Source organism: Pongo pygmaeus, chromosome 7 (genome assembly GCF_028885625.2).
Source record: "Pongo pygmaeus isolate AG05252 chromosome 7, NHGRI_mPonPyg2-v2.0_pri, whole genome shotgun sequence".
NCBI lineage: Eukaryota > Metazoa > Chordata > Mammalia > Primates > Hominidae > Pongo > Pongo pygmaeus.
Window position 1 is genome coordinate 113,147,024 of NC_072380.2, and position 27,960 is coordinate 113,174,983.

General features: G+C 42.6%; 2 protein-coding genes across 2 annotated transcripts in view; one reads left to right on the top strand and one right to left on the bottom strand.

The window, feature by feature from the left end:
* Nucleotides 1–609: 609 nt before the first annotated feature.
* On the bottom strand, nt 610–19,802 carry PABPC1 (poly(A) binding protein cytoplasmic 1). The gene is made up of 15 exons (XM_063668996.1): nt 18,384–19,802; nt 15,063–15,256; nt 14,749–14,864; nt 12,766–12,905; nt 10,378–10,472; nt 9,943–10,080; nt 9,655–9,750; nt 6,722–6,994; nt 6,395–6,485; nt 4,170–4,280; nt 3,934–4,088; nt 2,869–2,953; nt 2,209–2,339; nt 1,583–1,676; nt 610–674 (listed from the first exon to the last, which is right to left on the bottom strand). Exons 1-14 carry the CDS (start codon nt 18,574–18,576, stop codon nt 1,584–1,586), a joined length of 1,911 nt encoding a protein of 636 aa, XP_063525066.1. The 5' UTR covers nt 18,577–19,802; the 3' UTR covers nt 610–674; nt 1,583.
* The window catches only part of LOC129042114 (serine/arginine repetitive matrix protein 3-like), a 71,493-nt gene continuing 62,549 nt past the window's right edge, over nt 19,017–27,960 (top strand). Inside the window, exons 1-2 of the mRNA XM_054497684.1 lie at nt 19,017–19,179; nt 19,373–19,607. Coding sequence (XP_054353659.1) covers nt 19,017–19,179; nt 19,373–19,607 — 398 coding nt within the window. The remainder of the gene's footprint in view (nt 19,180–19,372; nt 19,608–27,960) is intronic.

Sequence of the window (27,960 nt, forward strand, 5' to 3'; positions counted from 1 at the left end):
TCATGTAACAAATAGAGATTGTTTTCAATAATCCGTATGGAAACCTTAACTCATAAAATGCACTACAGGAATTGTCTTGTGCCTTTTACATAAAACCAATAGACCCCTTGAACTTAACAGTACATTTTTCATGAAAGATTCTTATGTCGGCTCAGCACCATTAAGATATTACTTATTTATGCATAGCAATTATAAAGACTTTGAAAAAAAGCAAAACCGTGCACTGTTTAAGGAATTTTTATTAAAGCAAGAATTTTATAATCCAAATTACGTTTCCTTGCTCAGTTATCAATTCTGTTACTTAAAACAGAACTGACATTTTGAGCTATTCCACAGTAAAGAATTACAAAATTAAAGAAAGGAATGCTTTAAATTTTTGTACTTTGCTGAAAATTCTTTTTCCCAGGGTCTATAAAACATTAATTTGTTTTTACATTTTACTATTTTTTTGTGTTTTTTTTTTTTGTTTTTAAATCAATAAGTAATCTAGGACTAGCATTATGTTTGCTAGACCTGGCATTTGCTCGGTACATAAGGTTCAAAGTTTCCTTTCCTTTTTTTATTTATTTTATATTTTGCAATGTTTTTTTTCCATAATATTTAATTAAGTTTTTCGATGTTTAGATATTTTTCTTCGGTGAAGCACAAGTTTCTTTTCGTGGTCCCTGATCAATCTGTAAATGTTAAAAAAACAAATTAAGACCAGGACTATCACTTCTCAGTAGCAAATAAAAGCCCTTAGCCAAATCCAATGTGGCTGCCTGTTTTTATCTATAGTTTCATTGGAACACAGCCATACCTGTTCATTTGTACACATACTATCTATGGTTGTCTTGACATGGTAACACTGGAACAAGATCATTTCAGAGATAACATGGTCCTCAAAGCCCAAAATATTTCCTATCTGGCCCTTTACAAAAAAAGATTTGCCAATCCCTGGTCCTGATCCTGGCTGCACTACTCAATTTCTTGGGAGTAATGAAAGACAGTAGTAGAGACCCAAGGGCACCACCCAAAAAGGAAAGGTGTAACTATGAAAGCCAACCTGTGACAGGTCATTTAATATATATATTACTATACAAAATCTGGCAGGGCGCAGTGGCTCACGCCTGTAATTTCAAGACTTTGGGAGGCTGAGGTGGGCGGATAACTTGAGGTCAGAAGTTCCAGACCAGTCTAGTAAAAAGACAAAAATTAGCTGGGCACGGTGGCAGGCATGGGCCTGTAATCCCAGCTGCTCGGGAGGCTGAGGCAGGAGAATTGTTTGAACCTGGGAGGCGGAGGTTGCAGTAAGCAGAGATTGCGTCACTGCACTCCAGCCTGGGGGACAGAACGAAACTCCATCTCAAAAAAAAAAAAAAAACCACCTGAAAGTCCTGGGATTTTAAAAATCCAACAGTTAACGGGTAAAATTCCTTTAATTCCTCTATAGTTAGTTCTACTTTTCCTTGAAAAATTAGCAATACATTTAAACGAACTGTAAAATGATCTTTTGCTATGTACATTTCAAAATATGCTCAACAAACTTTATAAAAGATGAAGAAAACAAGCTTAAAACAACAAACCAGAGGGAAAAGCTCACTTTAAACAGTTGGAACACCGGTGGCACTGTTAACTGCTTTCTGGGCAGCCTCTTTAGCTTGGTGGGCTTGTAGTACAGCTACAGCTTCATCAACCTAAAAAAGGGGAAAACAGATAAACTGGTTCAGGAAAGGAATGGAAATAAAGAGTTTCATATTGGTAACATACCAATTCCCAACAAAGATAAGTTTCTTCCCTCAGATGAAAGTGTAAATTGTTAAACAACTATATCCATTCAATTTTGAGTTCTATTACACCACGATTCTAGAATTATGAATCGCTCCCCTGCACTTCTCTCTTTCCTTGTCCTCCCTACACTCAAAAAATATTTCTCTTTCTCCACTAGAGAAAGCAGCAGCAGTTTAGAGTATGGCTGTTGGAGCTGATGGGATTTGAAGCCAGGTTCTGCCACTTAAGACCTGTGTGAGCATTTGGCAAATTATTCAGCCTGTTTCAGTTTACCTATCTATAAAATGGGGATAAATAGCACCACAGGTTATTATGCAGACTTTACAACTGTACATGGCTTATATATAATGCGATGTAAGTGTTCTGTACAATTAAGTCCCCATAAAAAGCCATGTAATAACTGTGTAAGAAGCAACTTGGTAAATAAATTTAAATCACCTTAGAACGGAGTGACTCTGGAGACTCGAGCATATGAAGAAGTTCTGAATTATCAATCTCCAACAACATGCCAGTGATTTTACCAGCAAGAGTAGGGTGCATGGCTTGAATAAGAGGAAACAGCCGTTCACCTAGGAACAGAAACATTCAAAAACACCCTTCAATAAAAAAAGTTTTTAACTGCATTGAATTACCACATTAAACTGGGGTTTAAGAACCATACTTCTGTCTCACGTATATAATAACCCATAATCCACAATTTCATTATGTCTTCATGGGAAGACAGAGTAAAATCTGCCACAAGGCAATTAACTCGATATTATCAGCTTGCCAATTAAGCAATGTTACCGTTAGGTTGTTAAATCGGTGTTCAGGCAAAGTCACAAGTTTTCTTCTCATTTGCTTCAAATTCCTTCTCTCAAAAATGTAGTGACGGCCCATGGTGAGTAATGCCCTACTACCCTATTTATTACTAACAATACATTTTCTTATTGGCTTTCCAGTGGTTTTAATTAGGCAGACCAACTGTGCTATCATAATCATTCATGCCAATTCAGATCAATTCCACTGCCCTAGCTGTCAATTGATTGACCTAGTGCCTAAGTGATTCCTATATTTTCTAGTCTCTCTGAACTGGCAAGGTGGGACAGAAGTACTCACCCAACATTTGCTTTTGCTCTTGAGGAGGGGCAGATGCCAACATGGAAGCAGTCAAAGGTTCCTGACCTTGTACATGAACAGCAGGCTAGACAGAAAATGAGAACTCTTAAAGTTTAAAGCACAGAAAAAAATGGCAAATACAAAATAGTCATCAATGGACATCTGCTGAAGTGGTAGACTTCCATCGAAACATGAGGTGGAGAAGTTGAGTGAGCGAATTAGAAAGAGGCCAAAGTAGTTATTATTACTATATATCACAGATACATTTTTTTTTTTTTTGAGATGGAGTCTCACTTTTTTGCCCAGGCTGGAATGCAATGGCACAATCTTGGCTCACTGCAACCTCCGCCTCCCGGATTCAAGCAACTTTCCTGCCTCAGCCTCCCCAGTAGCTGGGATTACAGGCATGTGCCACGACGCCTGGCTAATCTTTATATTTTTAGAGCTGGGGTTTCACCCTGTTGACCAGGCTGGTCTCAAACTCCTGACCTCAAGTGATCCACCTGCCTCGACCTCCTAAAGTGCTGGGATTACATACAGGTGTGAGCCACCACACCCGGCCCATAGCTACCTATAATAGTTGTTTTAGACCAGGCGTGGTGATTTAGGATGTGAATTTCTCGCTGCTTGTCCAATTCCTAAAGCATAAGACATTTTACACACCATCGTATTAGCAGGATGTTCCAGATAGGCTAAGCTCTCAAGAATCTATCATGCAGCTGTCTTCACATTTTTTCTTTTGAGACTGAGTCTTGCTGTCACCCAGCAGGGATTATAGCTTGCTGCAGCCTCAAACTCCTAGGCTTGAGCAATCCTCCTGCCTCAGCCTTCCTAGTAGCTAGGACTACAGGCGTATGCCACCACACCCAACTAGTTTTCTTTGTGGATACAGGGTCCTGCTATGTTGCCCAGGCTGGTCCCAAACTCCTGGTCTCAAGCAATCTGCCTGCCTCAGCCTCCCAAAGTGCTGGGGTTATAGGTGTGAGCCACTGTGCCCAGCTGTCTTCACGTCTTTGATTTCACCCAAGAAATGTGATTTTTATTAAGAAATCATTAAATCCATACCTGTTGCATTGTAACTTGTGGCTGTGCATTAAGATGTTGCTGAGGATTGCGAACTCCTGCAGCATATTTATACTGTGGAACGGTGCGGACAGCAGGAGTAGCTGCAGCAGCTGCAGCTGCAGGACGTGGACCCATTGTCTGTGTTGATGTGTTAGCTAAAAAATAAGAACATTTTGTATTTTTATCTTGCTCTTTCAAATTGGTGATCAATTTTTAAAGGAAGGATTAAGACTCACCAACACGCTGTGTTGACATGACTCGTGGAACCTGTGAAGAAGCTGGTCTCATAGTACTAAATGGTGGTCTAGGAGCAGCTGGGCGGATAGCACCGGGCATATTTTGGAATGCTGCATTTTAAAGATGTGAATATACATTAACTGGGAAAATTTACTGAGTGAAAAGTGTTTATGCTGTTTTCTTCGATCTGAGGTTTGTATAAAAGACTAAAAGGTGACAAAACTTTTTAAAGCTGAGTCTTACACCAGCCATTTTCCCAGACTCAGAGCATCAATAAGTAAAAAGATTAATTCATACAAGGACGAGTACTTATATGTAGGGACCAGCCCCACAGGGTCGGTGGGCTTCTCCCTGTGTGCGGCGACGAGAGAGTGTAGAAATAAAGACACAAGACACAGAGATAAAAAAAAAAGACAGCTGGGCCCGGGGAACCACTACCACCAAGACGCGGAGACCAGTAGTGGCCCCGAATGTCTGGCTGCACTGTTATTTACTGGATACAAAGCAAAAGGGGCAGGGTAAAGAGTGTGAGTCATCTCCAATGACAGGTAAGGTCACGTGGGTTACGTGTCCACTGGACAGGGGGCCCTTCCCTGCCTGGCAGCCGAGGCAGAGAGGGAGAGGAGACAGAGAGAAAGACAGCTTACGCCATTGTTTCTGCATATTAGAGACTTTTAGTACTTTCACTAATTTACTACTATCTAGAAGGCAGAGCCAGGTGTACAGGATGGAACATGAAGGCAGACTAGGAGCGTGACCACTGAAGCACAGCATCACAGGGAGATGGTTAGGCCTCCGGATAATTGCGGGCAAGCCTGACTGATGTCAGGCCCTCCACAAGAGGTGGAGGAGCAGAGTCTTCTCTAAACTCCCCTGGGGAAAAGTAGACTCCCTTTCCTGGTCTGCTAAGTAGTAGGTGTTTTCCCTTGACACTTGACGCTACCGCTAGACCTCGGTCCACCTGGCAACAGGCGTCTTCCCAGACGCTGGCGTTACCACTAGACCAAGGTGCCCTTTGGTGGCCCTGTCTGGGCATAACAGAAGGCTTGCACTCTTGCCTTCTGGTCACTCCTCACTATGTCCCCTCAGCTCCTATCTCTGTATGGCCTGGTTTTTCCTAGGTTATGATTATAGAGCGAGGATTATTATAATATTGGAATAAAGAGTAATTGCTACAAACTAATGATTAATGCTATTCATATGTAATCATATCTAAGATCTATATCTGGTATAACTATTCTTATTTTATATTTTATTATATTGGAACAGCTCGTGTCCTTGGTCACTCGCCTCAGCACCTGGGTGGCTTGCTGCCCACACTTGTAAATATACCTGAAACATAATCATGATAAAATTCTAAGTGCTCCCAGCCTGGCCAACAGGGCAAAATCCCGTCTCTACAAAAAATTTAAAAAATTAGCTGGGCGTGGTGGCGTGTGCCTGTAGTCCCAGCTACTTAGGAGGCTGAGGCAGGAGGACCACTTGAACCCGGCAGGTGAAAGCTGCAGTAAGCCAAGATCATGCCACTGCACTCCAGACTGGAAGAAAGAGTGACTGTCTAAAAAAATAAACTCTAAGTGCTCTTGGAATATAACATACTGTTCCACAGGACAAGACTTAAAATACCACGACTCTGATTCTCATACATAATTAAATGGAACGAGACCTTTAAAACTGTGACCTGACAAAATATGAAATTGGCTGGGTGCCATGGCTCACGCCTGTAATCTCAACACTTTAGGAGGCTGAGGTGGGCAGATGACCTGAGATCAGGAGCTCGAGACGAGCCTGGCCAACATGGTGAAAGCCCGTCTCTACTAATAATGCGTAAGTTAGCCGGGCGTGGTGGCGGGCACCTGTAATCCCAGCTACTCCAGAGGCTGAGGCAGGGAGAATCGCTTGAACCTGGGAGGTGGAGTTTGCAGTGAGCCGAAACTGAGCCACTGCACTCGAGCCTGGGGCAACAGAGCAAGACTATGTCTCAAAAATAAATAAGTAAATAACGAAGAGCTGTACCTATTCTCAAAACTTTTATAAAGGGAAATCAAACCACTGTAGACATTACTATCTTAGCACTGTTTTTAAATGCTATAAAAATGAACATCCATAACCACAAATTACGTGAAATGCAATAGTTAACCTAACATTGACATAGAAGAGCTGATTTACCCAATGTGTATTTTTAACTCAATCCCCAACCTTAATTAAAAGAAATAAGACTTACGATGAGGTCTGGCACCCTGAGCAGTCCAGCGAGGACTTGGTCTTAGTTGAGCAATTTGGCTAGGAGGATAGTATGCAGCACGGTTCTGAGTCTGCAGGCGAAAAAAGCACATGAGTTTATCAGTTGAAGAAAAAAGCAAATAATGCAATAAATTATATATGTACTTTTTCAAAACATTACCAGGACTTCACACTCAAGCATTTTTTCCAACTCAATCATAATTCACCTTTCTTAATGTTTCACATTTGGGGGGCGAGGGGCACAAAAAACACTAGAAATGACCAAATACGAAAACCTTCATGGTTCTGGTTGCCTTCTAAAAGTTACCTGTGGGATAGCTGCCATGAAGTAACCTGAAGGAGGTGCTGGCTGGTAGGGGTTGATTACAGGGTTGGGCACAGCTCGTACACTTGCCATTCTCTGCATATACTGGTTAGTGAGGTGAGCCTGGCGCTCTTCTTTGCGCTGAGCTAAAGCTACATACAATGGCTTTGTGGCCACAATTCTACCGTTCATTTCTGTAACTGCTTTAGTGGCTTCTTCTGGGGAGGAGAAACATACAAAACCAAACCCTTTGCTGCGACCACCCTCCATCATAACCTATTAAAAGAAAAAAAAAAAGTTAACGTAATGGTAGAATGAGGAGCAAAAAAAGAGCATTACAATTTAGACAATTATAAATCACTGAATCAAATAACTAAACCCTGTTAATGCTTCATCATCTTGTATTCACCCACTGAGTTCACAATTTTTCCTTAATACCCAAGTATTAAGGGCAAACTACACATATGCATTACCCTAGCCAAGTCAGAGAACTGACAGAAGTGAAAGCTGCACAGAAACTTTTAAAGATTTTAGATACTGAATTTGATTGGATTTTCAATATTGAAATTTAATTATCTAAATAAATACATCCCGGGCCTACTAAATTGACTTTTGGGCACCACTGGAAGCATGTCCCAATTAAATTTTGACTATTCTAACAATTCAAGCTGACAAGATGCTTTACTATGCCTTTGAGAAAAAAGTAGTTGAATCTTACAATACCCACATCTTAAAAGTTTTCACATTCAAGAGCAGAGAATCCATAAATATTACAGTATAAAGAACACTCAAGAGGAAAGTTCTTCTAAAATTGATTGCAAAGACCTTTTAAATGAGCAATGAAGACTTGCAAAGAACCACTCACTAGGCCAGCAATATATATAAGCATGCTATAAAACTAAATTAACAGTATGCAAGTGGCATAGGAACAAACGGTAATAAAACAGAGTCCAGAAATATACCCAAGCAATTATGGGGATTCATTGTGTTAAAGTTAATATTTTAAAGTACTGGGGAAAAAGGACTTTGGGCTACCCAATACATGATACACTGTGACAAATGAAAAAACGTAGAACAACTCTTAATTCACATTACGTTGAAAAATCTTAAATGCCAGGTAGATTCTGAATCTGAACATAAAATGTAGAAATAAAGAGAAAATCTTTCTAACACACACACACACACACACACACACACAAGTGAGGTCTATAAAGTGGAAAATCCGAAGAAAATATTTCCAATATAAAACAAATGTTTGGCCGGGCGCGGTGGCTCATGCCTATAATCCTAGCACTTTGGGAGGCCAAGGCGGGTGGATCACCTGAAGTCAGGAGTTCGAGATCAGCCTGGCCAACATGGCGAAACCCCGTCTTTACTAAAAATACAAAAATTAGCCGGGCGTGGTGGCAGGTGCATATAATCCCAGCTACTCGAGAAGCTGAGACAGGAAAACTGCTTGAACCCAGGGGGTGGAAATTGCAGTGAACTGAGATCACTCCACTTCACTCCATCTCAAAAAAATAATAAAACAAATGTTCCCTCAATGAATAAAAGACAGACAACCAGCCGGGCACGGTGGCTCACGCCTGTAATCCCAACACTTTAGGAGGTCACCTGAGGTCAGGAGTTGGAAGACCAGCTTGGCCAACAAGGTGAAACCCCATCTCTACTAAAAATACCAAAAATTAGCTGGGCGTAGTGGCGCTCGCCTGTAATCCCAGCTACTCAGGAGGCTGAGGCAGGAGAATCGCTTGAACCCGGGAGGCGGAGGCTACAGTGAGCTGAGATTGCACCACTGCACTCCAGCCCAGGCGAGAGTGAGACTCGTCTTTAAAAAAGACAAAAAACAAAAACAAAAACAAAAACAAAAAAACCTCCTACGTTTAACAAATTGTGTTGCGCTGCATTAAAAGCATTCTTGGGCCGCATGTGGCCTGCAAACAGCGGGTTGGACAAGCTTGGCTTAAGCCCAGGAAAGGCTGAGGCTGCAGTGAGCTGTGATTGTGCCATGCCCCTGCACTCCAACCTGGGCAACATAGTGAGATCCTGTCTCAAGAAACAGAAAAACATGCATGCTTCATATATTCAAAATATGCTGATGCACAACACTCAATTTAAACAATATCCAGGGAACACACTGAAGACAAAAACATTCAGGAATAAATTCTATCATACTCCAATACTCTTACATAAAAAGCATAATCTGAAACACAAGATAACCATGGCACTTCCATCTTACTTGTATTCAACCACCTTTCCTCTAACATTTCCTCACTTTCACAGAAGCTCCCTCGGGCTTGCCAGGAAAAGCTGACTAGAAAGATCAGCCACAGCATCATTCCAGTTCAGTTGAGTTGTAATTTTTTCTATGCACTCTTCCCCAACCCCAGCAAAATTACGTACGCACAAAACTTTGCATCTAGAGGGACTCTTGGCCCATGGACACTAGACAAAAACATCTAGAAGAGAACTTCTTAAATCAAGATTTCAGAATTTGTACTAGAATACTACTGCTGTGTTTCTTAATCTCTGATTTCAAATAAAAGAAAATATGATCTCTAATCTTACTGCTAAGGGGCAGGGGAGGGAACTGGGGCTTGACTACCCAGAATGAATTGTAAAAATGAATAAACAGATCAGAACTATAGTAACAATTATAAGTCCCTAATAAATTGCTTGCTTTAGCAAAATGACTAGTTGTTGGAATAGTGCGTATCATGTGAGGATATCAGCCGGCTTCCTTAGCAAAGAGTTCAGCGCTTGCCATTTATAAGTTAACCATTAGGCTACAACTACTTCAAACGTGAATTTAAGTTTTAGAAGTAACGAAGCAAACACCTCTCTAGTGGCTATAATTAATACAAAATTTATATACCTATACCTACATTTATCAATTTTTACCAGACCTCAAATAAATGCACCGTATGTTTTCTTACCTTTGCACTAGTGATTGTACCAAATGGAGAAAACTCTTTCCGGAGACGTTCATCATCAATACCATCATCAAGATTTTTCACATAAAGATTAACACCCTAAAAAGAAGAAAAGAAAACTATAAAAAAAGAAAACCATGGTGGTACCTAAATACACCTCCTATTATTTTACCCCATGTTTCTTCTCCTATTCCCCTCTCAAAACCTCCAGTTACCTGGAAGTAACTGAAATCAACGTAAAATAGGTTTCCTCATCCCTGTCTTATTTTGCTTGTTCAATTAAAAATGAACCTGGTATCTGGTGATCCTATCTTGCTTCATCTGTTCAAATTTGCGCTTAAGTTCCGTCTGCCGTTCCACCTTTTTCTGAGCTCGACCAACGTAAATTTGTTTTCCGTTGAGCTCCTTTCCGTTCATCTCATCCACAGCCTTCCCCCCAAAAAAAAAAAAAAAAAAAAAATCACAAAACTTTCAACTTACAGTTCATTTCCTTAACAGTTAAGACGAATTTGTTAAGTCACAAAAGCTAAAGACAAACCCATTCCAAAATCTCAAGGTTTTGGGACAATATAGGTTACCAATTTATACTCTCAAAGCTAATGCATAAAATGCAAATAACTGAAAATATAAGAACATGTCAAATAGCTATTAGTATGCACACAGACTTCAACACAAGAGCAACTCAACTTTGTACCCCCTTCTTCCTGCTGAATACAGACCACTTACTTTCTGTGCATCTTCATGCCTTTCAAAGCTTACAAATCCAAATCCTTTGGATTTTCCACTTTCATCAGTCATTACTTTCACACTTAAGGCAGGCCCTAAAAAAATTTCTTACATAAATCAAAGAGATTCCATACAACATTCACGTTATACATTTCAAATTTCAACATACAAAGCCATGAAAAAAATGAAAAGCCATGAAAAAAATTTCAGAACTCCGTAACGTGACTCCTCCCTCCCAGCCTTCTATGCCCTAGGTAGGCATACTTTTCCATTGAAAGACCCTTTATTATTAAGAAGGTAAATACCTTCCCTCCCCTGAAGGATTCCTCCTTCCATTTAAGGAGGTACACTTTAAACGACTGTAAAAAGTTTTATTCTCAGCTCTAGCACAAAACAGAGTTGCATTTTTTACCCAATAATTTCATTTTTTCCCTTTTCTATAGAGACAGTATATTATTCCACTGCCCAGGCTGGAGTGTAGTAGCACAATGAATAAGCTCACTTTAACTCAACTCCTGGGCTCAAGTGATCCTCCTGCCTCAACTTACCAAGTAGCTGGGACTACTGGCCCACATACCACCATGCCTGGCTAATTTATTTTTTGTAGAGATAGGGTCTTGCTATGTTGCCCGGGCTAGTCTCAAACTTGTGGCTTCAAGTATCTTCCTTCTTTGACCTCCCCAAGTGCTAGGGTTACAGGCATGAGCCACTGTGCCAGACCAATTTGATTTTCTTTGTATCAATTAAGGAACAAGTATTTATTAAGCCTTGGCCTACCCGACTTTCAATAGGAGTGGAAGGAATACATGGTTGGACTCTTTGGTAAGACATAGGTAATACAGGAATTTGAAAGACAGAAAAAAAAATTTTTTTTTTTAAAGACACAGGTGAATTACCTGGAGGAGGAAGCATTTATTTCTGAAGACATGTTTTCCCCTAACTCCCTCTAAAGTAGGAGACAGGTAACTGAGGCGGGTGGCATCTCAGGCAAGTGGGGCAGAAAAGGTTAAAAATCACATTTGATTACAGAAATTTAGAAGATGTATTGGCCAAGGCAGATTCTGAATGTGCCTCTCTCCTGAGGCCAAAGTCAAGAAACTATGACATATTCACATATTTGTGGTCAACTTATGCAGCATTACTCATAGGGTAGATAGTTAACATCAACTTTTACAAATAGCTTCTAATTAAAAGATATTAAGAAGCACGACAGTTGAAATATATAAAAGGCAGTAGCTAAAGACAATTTGGGGGTTGAGATGTAAACACAATGTCACTTTCTACATTTTGTATCATCTATCTTTGTACAAAATGGTACTTTTTTGCTCTAGTGGAGGGCTTGATGTGACATGCTAGCATGGCAGTAAGATATTAGATTTCCTGGCCAGGCGCAGTGGCTCACACCTGTAATCCCAGCACTTTGGGAGGCCAAGGTGACTGGATCACTTGAGGTCAGGAGTTGGAGACCAGCCTGGCCATCATGGTGAAACCCCGTCTCTATTAAAAATACAAAAATTAGCTGGGCATGGTGGCGCACACCTGTAATCCCAGCTACTCAAGGTGGAGATAGGAGAACCGCTTGAACCCGGGAGGCGGAGGCTGCAGTGAGCTGAGATCACGCGACTGTACTCCAGCCCAGGTGACAGAGCGAGAGTCAAAAAAAAAAAAAAAAAAAGTATTAGATTTCCTAACTCTTTATTATTTGACATACTAAAAAAAGCAAGCCACCTCTAAGTTCAACACAAAATGCAAAGGGCGGGGTCAAGCAAATCATCTGCACATGAACACTTAGAAGTTATTTTATCTGTTACACCCCTACCTAAACTAAGGCTGGTTTGTGCCTCATCAATTTCAAGTTTTATGAAGTTATTTTTAAATGCAAGAAATAAGTACTTTGAATCACTGGAAAATCTGAATTTTTGGTTTCATCACTGAAAGTCATTGTTTTAAACTGCTCAAGCATGATGTCACTTAGACTGACCAGCATTATTGTCCTATGAGACTGCATTCCACTGTAGGCTGGCTGTATCAAATATATGTTTCTGATGACATGGGATCTCTAATTACACACACACACACACACACATATATATCTCCAGCCTCTTAATGTAGTAAAATATTTTAAAATCTGTTCTAATTACTTAGTCACACCTTACTGTGCTAATCTAATGCTATTAACCTTTAACCTGGATAGAATTCTATTTATTTGCATTATACTACTTTGTAGAGTAATAGATGGCCAGCGGCTTAATTCAAATAACCACAAATATTTTAAAGTACCATGTAAGTCTAATTTTATTGATGTTTTTAGTATAAAGTAATAGCTAAAATTAACACTGAGCACTAATTCAGAAATTTGTGTGTAAAAATTTAATTAAGACACATTACCAAACTTGCCAAAGAGATCCTTAAGGCGCTCATCATCCATGTCTTCTCCAAAATTCTTGATGTAAACATTGGTGAATTCTTTTGCCCTAGCTCCAAGTTCAGCTTCTCGTTCTTTACGAGACTTAAATCGTCCAACAAATCTAATAAGATATACAAGGACTATAATATTAGATTCTATTTTATAAAGTTCAGATTAAGTAAGACCTCTATCAAATTAAAAAGCTTTCACTGTCATTTTAAAGTGGCCCTTGCACTTTGCCATCTCCTAGAATAAAAATTTAAACTTCCCAATCCTGTACTCTAACACACAACAGCCTGACATAACTGCAGCATTTTCAATAAAACGACACTAAAACTTAATTTTTCCTGAATATAACAGTAGTAATTCAGAACAAGGATCACTGGAGGCCAGGAATTTGAGTTCAGCCTGGCCAACATGGTGAAACTGTCTCTAGTTAAAGTACAAAAATTAGTTGGGTGTGATGGTGTACACCTGTAATCCCAGCTACTTGGGAGGCTGAACCACGAGAATCGCTAGAACCCGGGAGGCAGAGGTTGCAGTGAGTGGAGACTGCACCACTGCACTCCAGCCTGGGCAAGAGAGCAAGACCATGTCTCAAAAATATAAAGAACAACAATCACTGAAGAAAAAAAGGTAGCACATGTGTCATAGCATATTATAATACACAGCAAAGCAGAAGGAAAAACCATCTTCCATAATCTCACCCTAGTCATCTAAATTTCCTTATCTCTAACCCAGCTTTAGAATAAAAAGTAAAATAAAAATAATTTCCTCATCTTTCCACAAAATATGGTTGGTCTTCACTATGCTATTAGTTTCATAAATGTTCTCAAAGGGAGCGTATTTCACTGTGAGCATCACTTTCTGCTTTGTAAATAATGCTGCAACTTTTTTAAGAGACAAGGTCTTGCTGTTTTGCCCTGGCTGGAGTGTAATAGCTGTTCACAAGCACAATCACAACACACTACAGCCTTGGCTCAAGCATCCTGCCCCAGCTTCCCAGTGGCTGGGAATAAAGGCACACTACAGTAAAGCTGAAACTTTATGAAAGACACTGTGTATTTCTTCTTAGGACAGTTACAAATTTCCAAAAGTTATATCACTTTTACTCAAAACAGCCATATATCATTCTTTTCTGGATCCTGCCAGTGTTGGGTTTGCTTTTTTTCCCCTCCTGAAGCACTGGTAACAGGCATTTGTGAGTATTTTTTTTTTTTTTTTAAGACCGTTTCAATCTTGTCGCCCAGACTGGAGTGCAATGGCGAAATCTTGGTTCATTGCAACCTCCACCTCCCGGGTTTAAGTGATTCTCCTGCCTCAGCCTCCCGAGTAGCTAGGATTACAGGCATGCGCCACCACACCCAGTTAATTTTGTATTTTTAGTAGAGACGGTTTCTCCATGTTGGTCAGGCTGCTCTCAAACTCCCAACCTCATGTGATCCGCCCGCCTCGGCCTCCCAAAGTGCTGGGATTACAGGCATGAGCCACCGCGCCTGGCCTTGTGAGTAATGTATGTCTCTCATTTTACAGTACATAAAAGCAAGTTATTTTGAGTTTCCTCACCTATAAAATGGGTTAATTTAACCAGTACCTCAAGAATTATGAATATTAGGTTTGTCTGAATTCCTGATTTTTCACTAATGCACTCATTTTGAAAAAGCTTCATATTTCTGTTCACCTATCTTTTGTTTTCCTTTTGACATAAATGTTAATTATATTAAACCTGTTATTTGTATGTTATACTTATTGTGTAGAAAATTGCAAAAATCAAGATTAGCTTATTAATTTTCACTCTTGAGTACAACTACATGAACTTTTCTTGTCATTCATCTTTAAAATGTTTTTATTCTTTTCTTATGTGTATCTAACTTCTCCCTGACAAATGTTAACTTAAAACGAATGGATTTGGAATTATTAAAAATAAGATTCAAAATATGATTAGCTAGATATTTATAACTTACACTTTGCGATCATTTAGGAGCATTCCATTCATTTTTTCAATAGCTCTTTCAGCTGCTTCCTGCGTCTCAAAGTGTACAAATCCATAGCCCTTGGAACCATTTTCATCACAAACCACCTAGGGAAAAACATATACCCATTTTTCTTGATTTGCTATTGATTTAACATTTGTTCAGTGTTGAGAGACAATCTGTTAGCCATCTAACCTGGATATTTGTGAAATAAAGATATCCATTACTGCACAGTTCCTATTTCAAGCACTAAACTAAAAGTAGCTCAACAATGCAAACATGTGTATCGGACATTTTTGGCTTACCTTACATGAAAGGATGTTACCGAAAGCAGAAAATGTATCATACAGTGCTTTATTATCAATGGATTTGTCCAGATTTTTAATGAATATGTTGCCTACTCCACTTTTGCGAAGCGATGGATCACGCTGAGACCACATGATGCGTACTGGTTTGCCCTTTATAACATCAAAATTCATGGTGTCCAAAGCACGCTCCGCTGCAGGAAACACATTTGCAGAGTCAATATTACTTCAAAATTTTTGCTGGCTACTTAAGATTATATAAACTATGGTGAGTGGAGTGGGAGGACACATGGTCTCACAGTTGAATGCTTCCTCTTTAAGCTTCAAGATGGCTAGACCGTTCAAGTATCACACACTAGTGTGGGACCTAAGTTGTATAAAGCAAAGACAAATACCAGAAGCCCCTGAAATTTCTCACATATAAAAGGATGCCATATTGCTAATAATTAATGAATTCTTGAAGCAATCTCTTGCCTTAATTGCCATTAAATCTAAAAGCACTTTTTTCCTTAGTTACCAAAATCCAAATCCCTTCACATACAATCTGTTTAATGAGCAGTATAAAAGACATTACGCAATAGATTTATCTACAAGCTGGAAGTAGTTTATAGATTTAAATATTTTAACTTCTTCCCAACTACTTGCTAAAATTGGTCATTTCATTGCTAATAACTAACAATATTATATGAAAACTAGTCCATTTCCTAAAAAATGAAAGTTTCTGAATTACTGGGGGGAGGGAGGGTTTCAGTGATTCATGGTACAACTTCCATTTAAGAAAATGAAAGGCTAGACCAAGATTTGAATCATGCTTTCAAAAGCTAATGTGAAGTTAGACATATTCGGTTTCATAATCACAGAATTTTAAAAACACCAGGTCTGCAATATTCAGAAATCACTATTAACGCTTTCTTGACACATAAAATCAATTTCACTTTAGATCGCTGATTTTCTTAACAACTGATTTAGTTATTTCTGAATAGTGCTAGAAAATTTCAAAATCTACCATTAATTTCAGGGTCTATAAAGGATTGAATTACGTATACCTGTACCATCAAAGGCTCTAAATGAAATAACACATCCTTAAATAAAAAGACTAGTCCCCGAATAGAGGAAAAACGGTCCCTTTTAAGCCCTGAAACAATTTCTACAAATTCCATGCCAATGTAAATTTAAAGTTATTGACAGGACGAATTTTCCGGCCACCTCTTTTTTTATAAATGAAAATTCCAGTTTCTAGAATATAGTGATAATCAGCTGTTAGCTCATTATCAATTGACCACACCTACTCAGCTTCCCTAGTTTTTTTTTTTTTTTTTTTTTTTTAGCTGACTTTGCTTGAGCTATTTTTCAATGAGTCACCTCTTCCTATGAAATTGAAAACTGGTCACTTTCAGAAGCTATTCTGCCTATCAATGTAGCAATAAGTTTAAAAAAAAGAACAAGAAATCCACTGAAGTAATTAATTGGATAGTAAATTGTACATATAGAAACTAGACAAATGGAAAACTGCCATATTCTTTTCACTAGTTAGGGTACTGGTCTACTGGTACAGACTGATAATATATACTGTACACTGCAACCACGGCAACCTGAAGTTCAACTCTTCGAATCCCAAGAAATGTAAAAATTGTTTTTTGGATTTAAAAACGTTAAGCTGAGAAAGAGTAACACTTTCAAGTTATCATTTTATGGTCTCTAGAATTCATTCCCATGTTTTCTCTACCAACTCTTAGGTTGTGATAACCTGCCCCAAAGTTATCTACCCCCATCTGACATGCATTGATACAACCTGCCTAAGGTTGACAAGAACTGTTATGAAGTGACATTTGGAGTTACTGCTTACAGAGCAAAAGGGCAGGAAACCTGCAGTGCTGTTTTACAACTTCTGGCTCTGTGTCACTCAATATTCTGCTTCCAAAATCAGTATCAACTTTACACAGTGAAGAGCTGATCAGTAACCTAAATTCTACTGAATGAATGTTAATAGGAGCTTAAATTCCACCCTTAAGGCCTTTTCTAATAAAAATGAATTCTTCATATTTCGATTATTTGACACGTATTAAAGTGGCCAGCCTGTAGGGGGGAAAAAAGGCAAAATTGGGCGGTAAAATGGAATTAAGCTGACTTCTCAAAGCCAATTGATCTAAAGACAAATCCTAGCAACTCAACAGACCACAGATATTATCTGTTTACAAGATTGTGTTTCTGTTACCTGTTTAGCTTCAAAATAAAAGCACAAAGTTAGCTGCATTTCCCCCCATAAATTTCAAGCTCAATTTAATCTCCGTTATTTTGTACTCAGTCATTTCCCAAGATTTACAGGTATCATGGGCCACTTTTAAAAATAAAAAAGAAACTTGAACTTCTTGCATGCTACAGATAAGACTGGTCCAGCTGGAATTACACTAAAGTAACCTTTTATAGCCAAAATTGACTATTTTATAAAGAAAAGCCCCTCAATACGACAGGAACTATTTCAGAAAGTAACATAATATACTCGAAAACCACCAGTATTGTGAATCTAAGATAAAATTTGACTAAAAATGATCTAAGTTGCCTGAGAAAACTGGCCTTCAAAGTGGTCGGCTCCCACATCCCCTCCTCCCACTCTGCCCTTTTAATAACGTTAGAGAAATGCTTGATCTAGGGGAAACCCCAAATGCACGTCTCCGGTAAATTCCATTTCTAGATCCATCAGTCACTGATGAGTTCTGGGGAGTGGACTCACAAGCCTGAGGACCACCACCACACCACACATCGCCAAAGGAACTTTATCCTAAGGCCTGGTGGCTCCCCCAGGCGACTGGGCCAGGAGCAGGAGCAGAAGCAGGCCTCGGGCCTGCGAGGTTACAGGGTTCAACACGTGGTATTTTTCGAGCACAGAACTGCACTTCCTCCCCAGGCTGGGGCGCCGGCAGGAGCTCCGGGTGGTGGGAGCGCCTCCACCTCCTACCCACGAAAGGAGCTCAGCGCTCAACGCCCCAGAATCCCGGGGCCACTGGCGGGAGCGCCGCGGAGGAACCGAATCTCACCCACCCTCCCGGCGCGTCATCACCCTAAAGTTTGAGAGCGTCTGAGGCCGAGAAAATGGTCGCAAAGGAGGAAGTAGCCGGACGTGTGGCTGCCGGCAGCGTGGGTCCCAGCCGGCTCGGGAAACGCGGCTCCAGGGGCCCCGGCGCCTTCCCGCCGGCCGTCGCGGGGTGACATGCCCTCCCGCCCCCCGCCCCGGGCCCGCCGGCCTACCCCGCCCGCAGCCGCCGCCCGAGCCTCATGGCCGCCCGCCCGCCCGTCCGGCCGACCGCGGAGCCCGGCGCTCACCGTCCGCCGGCTGCTGGAAGTTCACATACGCGTAGCCCAAGGAGCGGCGGGTGATCATGTCCCTGCAGACCCGGATGGAGAGGATGGGCCCGGCCGGGCTGAACTTCTCGTAGAGCATCGCCTCGGTCACGTCGGGGTGGAGGTCCCCCACGTAGAGCGAGGCCATGGGGTAGCTGGGGGCGCTGGGGTTCATCTCGGCACGGCTGCCCGCAGGGCCACAGGCCGCGACCTTTCCGTGAGAGGAGGAGAGCGAGTGCCGGGGCTGGGGGCCGGTGCCGGGGGGAGGGGAGCGGGAGCAAGCGCAGAGGGACAAAAATCAACCGGAATTGAAAACTACTCAACGGCCGCAGAACGGGGTCGATCCACTGCCGCTGGCTGCCGGCTGCCGGCGAGGAGCGAGGGTGGCGGTGTCGGGTCCGGGCAGCGGGAAGGCCTCGGTCTCTTGGTTCCTTCTTGGAGCTGCTGCGGGGCCGCGGGCGGGCGGGTCGGTCTCGGCTGCTTCACCGGGTTATTTTATAAAAGAGGAAGAAAAAAAATAAAAGTCTCCGGCGGGGGAGACGCGGATTTTTTGTAAATTTTTTTGGGGTTTTTTAAAAGATTTTTTTAGATTTTTTTTGGATTTTTTAATAATAAATGTGTGTTCCGAGCCCGGAGCACACACTCCGCACTCTCAGCACTAACCGCCGGGGAGAAGGGGAAGCACCGCCTCCTGCACCCTCTACTTATACCCCGCGCCGCACTCGCCCCGCCCCCGCGCGTCTGACGCCAGGGCCACTACGCGAGCGTCAGCGCCGGAGTAGGAGGAGACGCGGAGGCCAGGGGGAGGAGGGAAGAGAAAACAGGAGGAAAGAGCAGAGAGGAAGGGAGAGGTGGCGGCGGCGGAGGCTGCGGTGTGGGGGTGGGGCTCGGGCGAAGAGGCGGGGCTTTTGCGCAGGCGCCGCGCCGGGGAAGCGGAGCTCGCGCTGCGTCGCGTCCGTGGGGGTGGGGAGGGCGGCTCGCGGGCGGTTCTCGGGGGTGTTGGCTGAGGCGGCCCCGCCTTCCGCCCCGCCCGCCCCCGCCTCCACCAGGAGGAGCGTTAACCCGTCACCGCGGCGGTGGGCGGTGCAAGGAGCTTCCGGGTTCCTCGGCGCTAACCACCCCCCACGTGCGCGGCCGCCTGTGGCCTCTTCCCGCCGCGGCCGGCCCGGCTTCTCTAGCCCCAGCTCCGAGGGACGCCGGGCACGGGTGAGTGGGCGTGGTCCCCTCCGGCCCCGGTTTCCGAAACGTGCGTAGATGGAGCCGGGGTGGCTCCCTGCTCTCTCCTACCCGGACCACACTACGAGTCCCAGCGGGCACCGCCGCCACGCGCGTCGGCCGCAGAAGCGGTGCCTGCTGGGAGCTGGAGTCCCCAACGGCCGCGGCGCTCGCTGACCCCAACTGGCTGCGCGGGTCCTAGCCGCCCGCTCCGGGACCCCCAACCGTCCTGCGCGCTGGACCCCGGCACCGCTGGAGCTCCCGGCGCGGGATGGGGGGGCAGGGAGAGAGAGGGGAGGGCCCCTCGGGTTCCTAGTCCTCTTCTTTTCCAGCCCGACCGTCCTCCGTGTCTTCACTGGACGTTGTCGTTGGTCAAAGTGGCTTTAATTTGGGATAGCTGTGTTGGGGATCGTTGATCACTTCTTACCTTAAGGTGCTAGGCTGGAGTCATTGATTTGTGCTGCTTCTGCCAGACATTTCTTGGCGATAGAAACCAGGAGTGGAGAAAAGTGAATGTTTTTCCTGAAAGTACGGGTTTGTCACAATCACTACTATATGGCACCACAGCCCTGCAACCAGACAAAATTAGGAATAGTCTAAAACAACGTCCTTATAAATAACTAAAACAATTCTGCACATTAGTAGTGGGTTTTAATAGGAATGCTAAATTTAACGAATTGATAGTAATAAAAACCGGCTCTGGGAATGACATTAAATCAACATACAAATTCCACTCGAAAGTAGTAAAGTGCTTTTACAGTTTTTAAAGCACTCGCGTAAACATACTATCATTTGTTCCTGAGAGCAATCTTGTGTGGGAGGTGGAGCAAGTGGTAATAATTTTATTTTACTGTTAAGGGAACAGTCTCAAAGAACTTAAATGATTGCCCAATTTATTCCTTAATTCAATAAACTTTAATGGATGCCAACTGTATTGCTAGGTGTGGAATTAATACTTTATATCTGTTCTCATTTAATTAGAATTTAAACCAGTGGAATCCCACATAAATACTATTTTGCTCCTATTAGAGGATAAAATGTGACCGGGCGCGGTGGCTCACTCCTGTAATTCCAGCACTTTGGGAGGCTGAGGCACGCTGATCACTTGAGGTCAGGAGTTCGAGACCAGCCTGGCCAACATGGTGAAACCCCGTCTCTACTAAAAATACAAAAAGTAGCCAGGCGCGGTGGCTCACGCCTGTAATCCCAGCACTTTGAGAAGCCGAGGGGGGCGGATCACGAGGTCAAGAGATCGAGACCATCCTGGCCAACATGGTGAAACCCTGTCTCTACTAAAAATACAAAAATTAGCTGGGCGCGATGGCGCGCGCCTGTAGTCCCAGCTACTGGGGAGCCTGAGGCAGGAGAATCGCTTGAACCCGGGAGACGGAGGTTGCAGTGAGCCAGGATCGCGTCACTGCACTCCAGCCTGGTGACAGAGTGAGACTCAAAATAAATAAATAAATAAATAAATAAATAAATAAATAAAAAATAAACAGTTGTTAGGCTTCCAGGGCAGCTTGACAGGCTATGATGCCCTGGATGGTAAGTGGAAGCATTCTCATCACTAGAAAAGAATATTAGTGCTTTGTAGGTGAATACATAGTTTGGGAAGGGAGCCAGTCATCAGGACGTCTATGCAGCTGTGGCTCTTGCACTTAGTAGATGTCATTGTCATATTTTATGGAGGTACAGTTGAGTATGTGCAAGGGAAAGTAGAAGCAAAGTCCATCCCTGAGGAAACGGAGCTGCTATTTAATAGAATGGGAGAGAGTCAGAGCCCAGGAGGAAACAGGAGTGGGATCTGGAACTGAAACCAAGAACCTGTTCCCTTGATCCATCAATCACCTCTTTTTATTTCCAGCCAGCTCCTTTCGCTCAGATCAGAAACTGGTCAATTCAGATCAAAAAGAAAACAAACCAATCTTCTCTTAATGACATATTCCTCTCTCATTCACTTTTTTTTCATAGCCAAGCTTTTCATTTCTACTTTCTCTCTCCTTAGTTCCTCAACACTACCGTATGACTTCTAGCTGCACTCAAATTGCCCCATCAACAGTTGCCAGTGATCCCTGTTCTATTTGACAAATCCAATGGACTTCCTTCAGGTGCATTTTACTGGACATCTGCAGAGTTTGACACTGTTTTCCTCCCTCTCTTTTGTCACACAGCCTCTTGGCATCTGGGCTACACTTTCCTGGTTCTGCCTCTCAGACTCCCTCCTCTCCCCCAGTAACCGTTCCCTGACCACTAGGTAGGATTGGGCACCTTTCCTTTGGTTTTGCCCCTGCCCCCAACCAACCCTGCCCCTACATTTACTACATTATATCAAAATAGTGTGTTTATGAGCGATCTCCCAAAATAAGTTGTAAGCTCCAGAAGAGGGCTTATGTCATGTTTATCTGCATCCCAACCATCTACCGTGAAGCCTGGCACACTGAGGGTGTATTTTTTCTTTTTAAACCTAACTTCAGGGAGAGGGCCAGCTAGGCCTTGTAGACTGACCATATAGGATGAGGGTTAGTTGGGAGATCTCAACCTGATGGTCACATGGGCACCTAGGGCCGTGTTCACCTCCAGACTGCTTGGCCTGCTGCAGCATGTTACCTCTCAGCTCCACAAGCTGTTTTGGGGAGCACTTCCTGACATGCTGGTTGGGCTCTCATTTCTAGTGCTGGAAGTAGTGGACTTTTAGTACCCCAAATCAGGCAAACAGGGACAAGCAAGGACTCCTGGACAGCAGGAGTTTCTGGACCTCCAAAGCTGAGGACGCTGTACAGTGGTAATCCCACTAATGTTCTGAGACCCCCTTTTTGATGTTAGCAGTCTGATTGCTTGTGATAGAGGTAATTAAGGCTACGAATAAAAGGCAGAAGATGAAATATTCGTTGATTCCTTTTGCCTTTTTGATTCACTACTCTCATTTTTCTCTCCTATCATTTTTTTTGTCTTAAAAAAATGTGCTGTCTATGTTTATCTGGCTTGCCTGTGTTTATCTAATTTTAGATTGCAAGCTGTGGGACAGAATAATGTCTTTATATGTGCAGCATCTCACTGTGGGTGCCTAAGAATATCTAATGACATTAAAGTCATTCAATTAACCTGTTTTTATTTAATGAGTAAACTGTAAAGTTCTTCAGAGAGCTTATTCACTTGAACTTCACTAGCAATTTATAAGTAATTTTCAGGTTATATCCAGGATACATTCAGAATATATCCAGGATAATTTATAGTATCTTGTGTAATGTAAGATAAATTAAAGTTGCCTGGCCTTGTAAGATCTTTAGGTAATATAGAGAGATATATTTGAAATGGATAATAAGTGTATTCATTGAGAGCAGATCCCTCTCAATTGAAGGGGTATACTTTCTGTAGATCTTTGAAATAGAAAAAATATTATATGATGTCTGTGATAAAATCAAAACTATGCAATGTTTCAGAAGATGAGCTTCCCATTTAATTGGTTTGCCAGGTTGGTGAGGAACATAACACCTACTCAGATTTGCAAATTGTCATGCCCATGATCAGAGGAATTCCTATAATGAGACTCTCTTAGAGTTTATGTTTTCTTCCATACGCATTACATATTTTTCTCATACCAAGCAAGAATGAAGAAAGGAATTTATATGAGTTTGAAATGGGGTCCTGTTTCTAGATTGTGTGTCAGATGTCGTAACCTGACATTAGTTCTGAGAAAATGGTGCGCAATCAGACTGCTAACATCAAAGAGGAGATCTCAGAACATTAGTGGGATCACTGCCATACAGCGTCCTCAGCTTTGGAGGTCCAGAAACTCCTGTTGTCCAGAAGTCGTTGCTCGTCCCTGCTTGCCTGACTTTGGGTACCAAAAGTCCACTACTTCCAAGCTCAACACTAGAAATGAGAACCCAGCCAGCGTGTCAGGAAATGCTCCCTGAAAGAGCTCCTGGAGTTTAGAGCTAACATGCTGCGGCAGGATCAAGGATCATAAGGTCAAGGGACATAAACACAGACTCATAAACACAGAAACAATATTGGGAAAAAAATGTAGTTAGGGATTTTGTTGTAGAAGAGAATAAGAGAAATCTCAAAATACTAAGGTTTCTTACAAGGTGCTTTTCTAATGGCATAGCCATCTGTGTTAAACCAGTGTAGTTGTTATAATGATTGTTCAATATAACAGGGATACTACGGCCGGGCACTGTGGCTCACGCCTGTAATCCCAGCACTTTGGGAGGCCGAGATTGGCAGATCACAAGGTCAGGAGTTCGAGACCAGCCTGGACAACATGGTGAAACCCTGTCTCTACTAAAAATACAAAAATTAGCCAAGCGTGGTGGTGTGCGCCTATAATCCCAGCTACTCAGGAGGCTGAGGCATGAGAATCGCTTGAACCCGGAAGGTGGAGGTTGCAGTGAGCCGAGATTGTACCACTGCACTCCAGCCTGGGACAGAGCAAGACTCCATCTCAAAACAAAAAGAAAAACAAAACAGGGATACTACTACCTTCCTAATAGGATTCTTGTAAGACTTGAGTAAAATATTGTATGTAAACTTCTTTTTTGAGACAGAGTCTTGCCTCGTCCCCCAGGCTGAAGTGCAGTGGCACCATCTCTGCTCACTGCAACCTCCGCCTCCTGGGTTCAAGTGATTCTCCTGCTTCACCCTCCCAAGTAGCTGGGATTACAGGCACATACCACCAAACCTGGCTCATTTTTGTATTTTTAGTAGAGACGGGGTTTCTCCATGTTGGCCAGGCTAGTCTTGAACTCCTGACCTCAAGTGATCCACAAGCCTTGGCCCTCAAAAGTGCTGGGATTACAGGCGTGAGCCACCACACCTGGCCTATATGTAAATTTTAATAGCATAATGTACAGTGCTACCACTTATCGAATACCTCTTATCTCTCTCTATTACCACACATCAATTGATTTGGTAGATACCAAGTTCAAATGTATGACAGAAGTATTAAACAGAGACATACACAGGAGGGTGGGGAGGGGCAAAAAATAAAATAAAAGAGACATACACATGCAGAAACATAAAAGAGATACAACTGTTACTGTCCTAAACTAATTTAGAGAAGAGAAAAATGCAATGACCCCATTGAGACAATATTAAATATTAGATGCATAACAAAAAAACTCACAAGAGGGGTCAAAGTGAGAATATTCTTGCAATGGGTCATATTCTAGGACCACTGTTCTTAAGGCACAAATACTTTAAGAACATAGGTTAAGATGTAAAGTATTTGGGGCTGGGCACGGTCACTCATGCCTGTAATTCCAGCACTTTGGGAGACCGAGGCGGGCAGATCACTTGAGGTCAGGAGTTTGAGACCAGCCTGGCCAGCATGGTGAAACCCCATCTCTACTAAAAATACAAAACTTAATTGGGCGTGGTGGTGCATACCTGTAATCCCAGCTACTTGGGAGGCTGAGGCAGGAGAATTGCTTAAACCTGGGAGGCGGAGGTTGCAGTGAGCTGAGATCACGCCACTGTGCTCCAGCCTGGGCGACGAAGCTAGACTCCATCTCAAAAAAAAAAAAAAAAAAAAAAGATATAAAGTATTTGGCCAGGCATGGGCATGGTGGCTGGCTCACACCTGTAAACCCAGCACTTTGGGAGGCCGAGGTGACACAATTGCTTGAGGCCAGGAGCTTAAGACCAGTCTGGGTAGCACAGTGAGACCTCATCTCTACAAAGTTAAAACAAAACAAAACAAAGCCAGGTGTGGTGGTGTGCATTTGTGGTCCCCCCTACTGGGAGGCTGAGGCAAGAGGATCACTTGAGCCAGGGAGGTTGAGGCTGCGGTGAGCTATGATTGTACCACTACACTCCAGCCTGGGTGACAGAGTGAGACCCTGTCTCTAAACAAACAACAAAAAGATACAAAGAATGACAAAAATACTTTTCAGGTAAATAGAAGAAATTTTAATTTTATTAAGAGCTAATATTAATGGAGCATGGATATTTATTGAACCTGGATAATTTTCTTTTTTTTTTTTTCTTTTTTTTTTTTTGAGACGGAGTCTCGCTCTTGTTGCCCAGGCTGGAGTGCAATGGCTCAATCTCGGCTCACTGCAACCTCTGCCTCTTGGGTTCAAGCGATTCTCCTGCCTTAGCCTCCTGAGTAGCTGGTATTACAGGTGGCCACCATCATGCCCAGCTACTTTTTTTGTATTTCTAGTAGAGATGGGGTTTTACCATATTGACCAGGTTGGTCTCAAACTCGTGACCTCAGGTAATCCACCCGCCTCAGCCTCCCAAATTGTTGGGATTACAGGCGTGAGCCACTGCTCCTGGCTGAACCTGGATAATTTTATTGCCTCCTCACAGAATCCTATCAGGCAGGAAACTACAATATTGCCAATGAGGAAACTGAGGCTAAAGTAGTAGAACAACTTTGATTCAAACACAAGCAGTGCAAATTTCAAAGGATGTCTTTGATGTGGGAATGACGGGGGCCAGAACAGTACTTGGAATAAGGAAAGGAAAGGGCATTGTAAGGTGGAAGAAATAACATCAGGAATGTGGTGGAGGTGGGCATAAGCAGCATGTGTTGAAGGGATGATGATCCCTTGGCTGAAACAGGGTGAATAGGAGGGCGTAAAGGCAGGCGGGAGAGGAGGCAAGTACGATAAACAATAGATTAGGGCTTGAATGAAAAGGGAACACAGGATCTAAACTTTTGGCTTTCAGGTTTTTTCCAAAAGGTAATTCCAGTGGTGGTGTGAAAGTACTGGATTTGAAAGATGAGAGCCAAAGGAAGACCAATTGAGATATTCTTGGAAATGGCCTCACTTTCGTCTTCCTGGAAGTCGAAGAAACAAGTTCCTAACTGTCTAATGAAAAGCAGCACAACAGTTTTATTCAGAAAGACTAATTTTTTTCCTATAGTAAATCTTTAAAAGAATTTATTGTGTAGCTCTTTAAAGACATTGAATTATATAAGTCAATTATTCATTCACTACAAATCAAATGCTTTTTAGGCCTACAGTGTGTGTTGTTATAAATGTTGTTATAAAACATTAAAACCACTGAAGTGTATGCCCTTATGGAGCTTACTTTCTAGAGAAATTGTCTAGGGCAGTTGTCTTAAATAGTGATTTTTATTTTTATTTGTTTTTATATTCTATTTTTTTCTGCAACAAAAGCCACATTCAAGTGATTGTTTTTAATGCAAGAATAATTTTTTTTGTCAACTCTTTCCTTTTTCTCTCTCCCCTTTCCTTTCCTTTCCTCTTCTTTCCTCTCCTTTCCCTTCCTTTCGAGACAGGGTCTCACTCTGTTGCCCAGGCTGGAAATGCAGTGGCACAATCTTGGCTCACTGCAGCCTCCACCTCCCAGACTCAAATGATCCTCCCAATTCAGCCTTCTGAGTAGCTGAGATTACAGGTGAGTGCCACCACGCCCAGCTAATGTTTTATGTTTTGTAGAGACAGGGTTTTGTTATGTTGCTCAGACTGGTCTCAAACTCCTGGGCTCAAGCAATCCACCCTCCTCAGCCTCCCAAAGTGTTGGGATTACAGGCATGAGCCACCATGCCCAGCCTCTTTTGTCAACTCTTAATAACATGGTGAAACCCCGTCTCTACTGAAAATACAAAAATTAGACGGGCATGGTGATTCTCACCTGTAGTCCCACCTGCTTGGGAGGCTGAGGCATGAAAATTGCTTGAACCTGGGAGGTAGAAGTTGCAGTGAGCCGAGATCACACCACTGCACTCCAGCCTGGGTGACAGAGCGAGACTCTGTCTCTGAAGAAAAATAAATAATGGCAAATCGTAATGCACTAATGGCATTCCTGTTGAGAACTAAATTTAACATAAAGCCTACGAAATCTACAGAAACTGATGGTGGTGCACCCTTTAGGCAACATATCTCAAATATCAGTGATTTTATCTGGGCTTTTTAAAAGAGCTGGGGCTGGGCACTGTTGCTCGCACCTGGGCACTCTTGCTCCCAGCACTCTGGGAGGCCGAGGTGGGTGGATTGCTTGAACCCAGAAGTTCCAGACTGGCCTGGGCCACATGGTGAAACCCCATCTCTACAAAAAATACAAAAATTAGCCAGGTGTGGTGGTACATACCTGTAGTCCCAGCTACTTGGGAGGCTGAGGTGGGAGGATTGCTTGAGCCCAGGAGGTGGAGGCTGCAGTGAGCCATGATTGCACCACTGCACTCCAGCCTAGGAAACACAGTGAGACCCTGTCTCGAAATAAAAAATAAAGCCGGGTGCGGTGGCTCACGCCTGTAATCCCAGCACTTTGGGAGGCCAAGGTGGGTGGATCACTTGAGGTCAGGAGTTGGAGACCAGCCTGGCCATCATGGTGAAACCCCATCTCTACTAAAAACACAAAAATT